Raw genomic sequence first — 3,921 nt, 5'->3', positions numbered from 1 at the left:
AAAAAAAAAAAAAAGCTTATGGCATGTGGCCTGGGTGCATGTATGTGTACCATGTGCATGCGGCAGTCTGAAGACGTCAGGTGAGGCATGGGATCCATGGAAATTGTAGTTACAGGCAGTTGTGAGCCACCATGTCAGTGCTAGAAACCAAACTTGGGTCCTCTGCAAGAGCAGCAAGCGCTCTTAACCACTGACCCATCTCTCCAATCCCCACCCTGGCCAATAAATATTAGACTAATGAATCTTTACATCACTGCTGTGAGTCCTGTTCTTCCTCGTTTATACACAGATATCTTAAAGTCCGGAGAAGTAGGTACTTGCCCAAGACTAGACAGAAAAACAGCTTATTCTTACACAAGGGCTTCCCTGTCTTCCAGTTCACCTGAGAGATAGAGGTGTGATTCACCGCTCTGCCTTACCCAGAGTTTCTCATTCACTGAACCCATTTCTAAATGGAGGGCTGAGGGCAGTGCCCAGAGAAGTATGTGGTTCCTAAGAGGCCCTCAGGGCTTTCTTGTGCTGGACCTGGAGGAAGCAGGTCCAGCCTCTATAAATCCCACCAGTGAGTTCATGGATGCCAGTTTGTGGACCCATACGTGCTGCAGAAGTGCTCCTGACCAACCTCATCACTAGTGCCAAGAACCATATATCACATCCAGGCGAATGAGGCAGGTTCAATGGCCAGTTTATAACCCATGCCACGCCGTGGTGGCTCACGCCTTTAATCCCAGCACTTGGGAGGCAGAGGCAGGCGGATTTCTGAGTTCGAGGCCAGCCTGGTCTACAGAGTGAGTTCCAGGACAGCCAAGAACCCTGAGAGAGAAACCCTGTCTCAAAAAAAAAAAAAAAAATGCCACCTGGGGGGCCATTTACAGGATGGGTGGGTGGGTCAGATAATTCTGTTCTCTGATTGGCTAAGGTTGATGGCATTGTCTCAAAAGAACTTTAGGCCAGAGAAAATCAGAGAATATTTATCATAAATAAACTGTATGAACACCCCACCCCCCGCCCCCCGCCTACACACACATACCCACACACACCACACACAAGAGGTTCTCAGGGAGCCTCAAATCCCCCATTTTCTCCCCCCCCCCACCACCACCAAGGGACCAGGCCCACCTTGACCTGGGCGTAGAAACTGCCCAGGCTGCAGCAGACACGGCACTCCAGCATGGTGTCATCGTTGTTGTGGGCATAGCGCAGGGCCTTCTCAAAGCTCTCCAGGGCCTTCTGGAAGAGGCTGAGGCCCAGGAAAGCATTGCCCATGCTCAGGCTGACCTGACCCCCAAGCTGGGCACCAGCCCTGGTGCCAGGCAGGCCAAGGCAGGTCTTGCAGTAGGAGATGGTTTTGTGGAACTCACATAGCTTCTCATTGCTGCGCGCCAGGTTCAGGTAGCTTTCGAGCAGAAAGTCAGCATCCTCCAGCCCCCGAGCAGTATCAATCTGGGCCACAGCAAACTGACCCCGGGGGAACAGGTAGACAACACTCAGCAAGGTGCGCCCCCTAGCGGCTACAGCCAGCCCTACTTCACAGCCAGAGAGAATGGCAGACCCCAAAGCTCAGACTCAAAAGAGTTTTCCACCACCTCAGATCCATCCTCTCAGGCTCCAGTCACAGCGGAGAAGCTTTAACCAAAGCTCAGGGTAGACACTATACTTTGACTCCCAGTCTCAGATCTGGAGTCTACCGCTGACCAGCCTGACCCTCAAACTTGGAGCCTGTTCCTCCAGGCAGCAAGCAGCCGACTAAAACCTAGACTGGGAGGTTTGGGCTTGAGATCTCTGGACTCTGGCTCCTGATGCCTGTGATCATGAGGCTTTGACACCCAGGTCGAAGGCCACAGGCCTGACTCTGAAGATACCCAGCCAACTAAGACTCAGGATCTTCCATGCATATTCAAAAAACTTCAGACACTAGCCTGTGAAACACAGGGGGTTTTCACTCAGGAAGATACAAGGGCGTCTGGGAATTGGAAGCCACCCAGTCCTGTTCCCAATCTTTTCACAGCGCCTGGGCCCTCCCATAGCACCCTGGAAGGGTCATGTGTACCTTCAGCATCTCTTTGTAGCGACCCATCTCTGAGTGAGCTGTTACCAAGCAGCCCAGCACCCGGAAGCGGCCCACGAGGTCAGAGCCCTTCTCCAGCACCTTCATCCACACCTGCAGTGCCTTCTCTGTCTGGTTGGACTGGTACAGCTGCAGTCCCTTTTCAATCTGTTGCTTTGTCTGGTCCTGCCCCATCTTCCCACAGCCTGGCCACTCGGAAAGACCGCGGCTGGCTAGGTATCTTTAGACCCTCATGGTGTTGGACCCACGGTGTCGGCTGATCTCTGGGGGACGGGATGGGGGGAGCAACACCAAGCAAAAGCTAAGCAGGGCCTGGATGGACCACGGGCGCCACCCTGGGAACAAGGCTGGTTCAGCCCCTGTCTGCAGCTGTCCCTGCCAGTTGGGGCCACGTGGTTTCTGAGGAATGTCAGCAGCAAGGTCACGAGGGTTCCTGCTGCACCCACTCCAAGCTGAAAGGTGGCTGTCGCAGGGATATAGGCACTGCACCACCTGAGAACCTGTTTGGTGACCCTTTGACACTTCTGACACTGGCCTTGATGCCCCTGGCAGGTTATGCTCTTTGGAAGCCTTGCCAAAGGCTGTCTGCCAGGATGCAGGCAAGCCATAGGCCAGAGGTTCTGACGGCAGGCAGGACACTGGGCAAATGGGCATCATGGAGGGGAGGGGAATGTCCAGCCTGGTGCTGCTCTTTTCTTCTGTTTTCTTTTCCCCTTCCTTCTTTCCTTCCTTCCTTCCTTCCTTCCTTTTCTTTCTTTCTTTTCTTGAGACAAGATTTCTCTGTGTACCCTGGCTGTCCTGGAACTTTCTTTGTAAGCCTGGCTCAGCCTCCTGAGTGTTGGGATTAAAGGCATGTGCCATTACAGCCCGGCTTCACCTCTTTTCTTCCCAGTTCCTCCCCCATTTTATTTTCTCATTTTACCCATCACATGGACACTTACCTGGGTACATGTCCACACTGTTCCTAATACCTCCCCTTAGCCAGCTGGTAGGAGGCCTGGTTTCCTCCTAACTCCCTTAAGCAAATTATGTAGCTCTCTGAGCCTGCTTCCTCCTCTAGAAGGCAAGGATAGTTAAACTCTCACAGTGGTGTGGTGGCTCTCACACAGCACAGCACAGCAATGGGCGCCAGCCTGGCCCTGCTTGCTGTATTTCTGTATGAGCTGTGTGAGCATAGAGAATTTGGGCACACACATTGCTGGCCCTGGGAAGAAAGGTTAACAGCTCCTAGTTCACAGGATGACCACAGAACCAGAGGACTTGCTGATTGTCAAGGACTTAGAACAGTGTCTAGTGTGAAGGGGACAGTGTGTTAGTGAGAAGAGATGATACTACCCCTTGACAAAATGACGACCAGAGGCCACATATGGTCCTTGAATAGCCAAAAAGTGTCCCAATCCCAGGGGCTGGTGAGATGGCGTAACAGGATTTGCTAACAAACTTAACAACCTGAGTTCCATCCCTGGGATCCACACGGTAGGACGAACAGACGCCCATAAGTTGTCCTCCAATTCCCGTATGAATGTGTGCCATTACACATGGACACAATAAATAAGAAAAATCCCCCAATTCTAATTCCAGCTCTGGTTTGACAGCATCTCTAACAGTGAACTCTAATCCCAAATTGTCACTATATTCATAAGTGTGTACTCACAAGCAGTCCCCATCAGTCCTCCCTAATTATGGCTATAGTGTCTCTCCCGTCCTAGATCCATATCATGAAGGCCTAACCCCTTCCTCACAATGCAGCCGTATGTGGAAATAGTCTTTAAAGAGCTAGTTAAGGTGGGCTGTAATCCAGCTCCAGGTGATATGACACCTTCATACATACAGGCAAAACACCAATGCACATA

The 3,921-nt window shown here is 51.8% G+C and overlaps 1 protein-coding gene across 1 annotated transcript in view; it reads right to left on the bottom strand.

The window, feature by feature from the left end:
• The window catches only part of Rapsn (receptor associated protein of the synapse), an 11,194-nt gene extending 8,875 nt beyond the window's left edge, over nucleotides 1–2,319 (bottom strand). The window contains exons 1-2 of the mRNA XM_021192753.2: nucleotides 2,051–2,319; nucleotides 1,120–1,458 (exon numbers count right to left, since the gene is read on the bottom strand). Of these exons, the coding sequence (XP_021048412.1) occupies nucleotides 1,120–1,458; nucleotides 2,051–2,242 (531 nt within the window). The 5' untranslated portion in view covers nucleotides 2,243–2,319. The remainder of the gene's footprint in view (nucleotides 1–1,119; nucleotides 1,459–2,050) is intronic.
• Nucleotides 2,320–3,921: the final 1,602 nt, after the last annotated feature.

This window comes from Mus pahari, chromosome 3, assembly GCF_900095145.1.
Source record: "Mus pahari chromosome 3, PAHARI_EIJ_v1.1, whole genome shotgun sequence".
Classification (NCBI taxonomy): Eukaryota; Metazoa; Chordata; class Mammalia; order Rodentia; family Muridae; genus Mus; species Mus pahari.
Note: the sequence above shows the minus strand (reverse complement) of the source record. Positions and strands in the feature narration are given on the sequence as shown.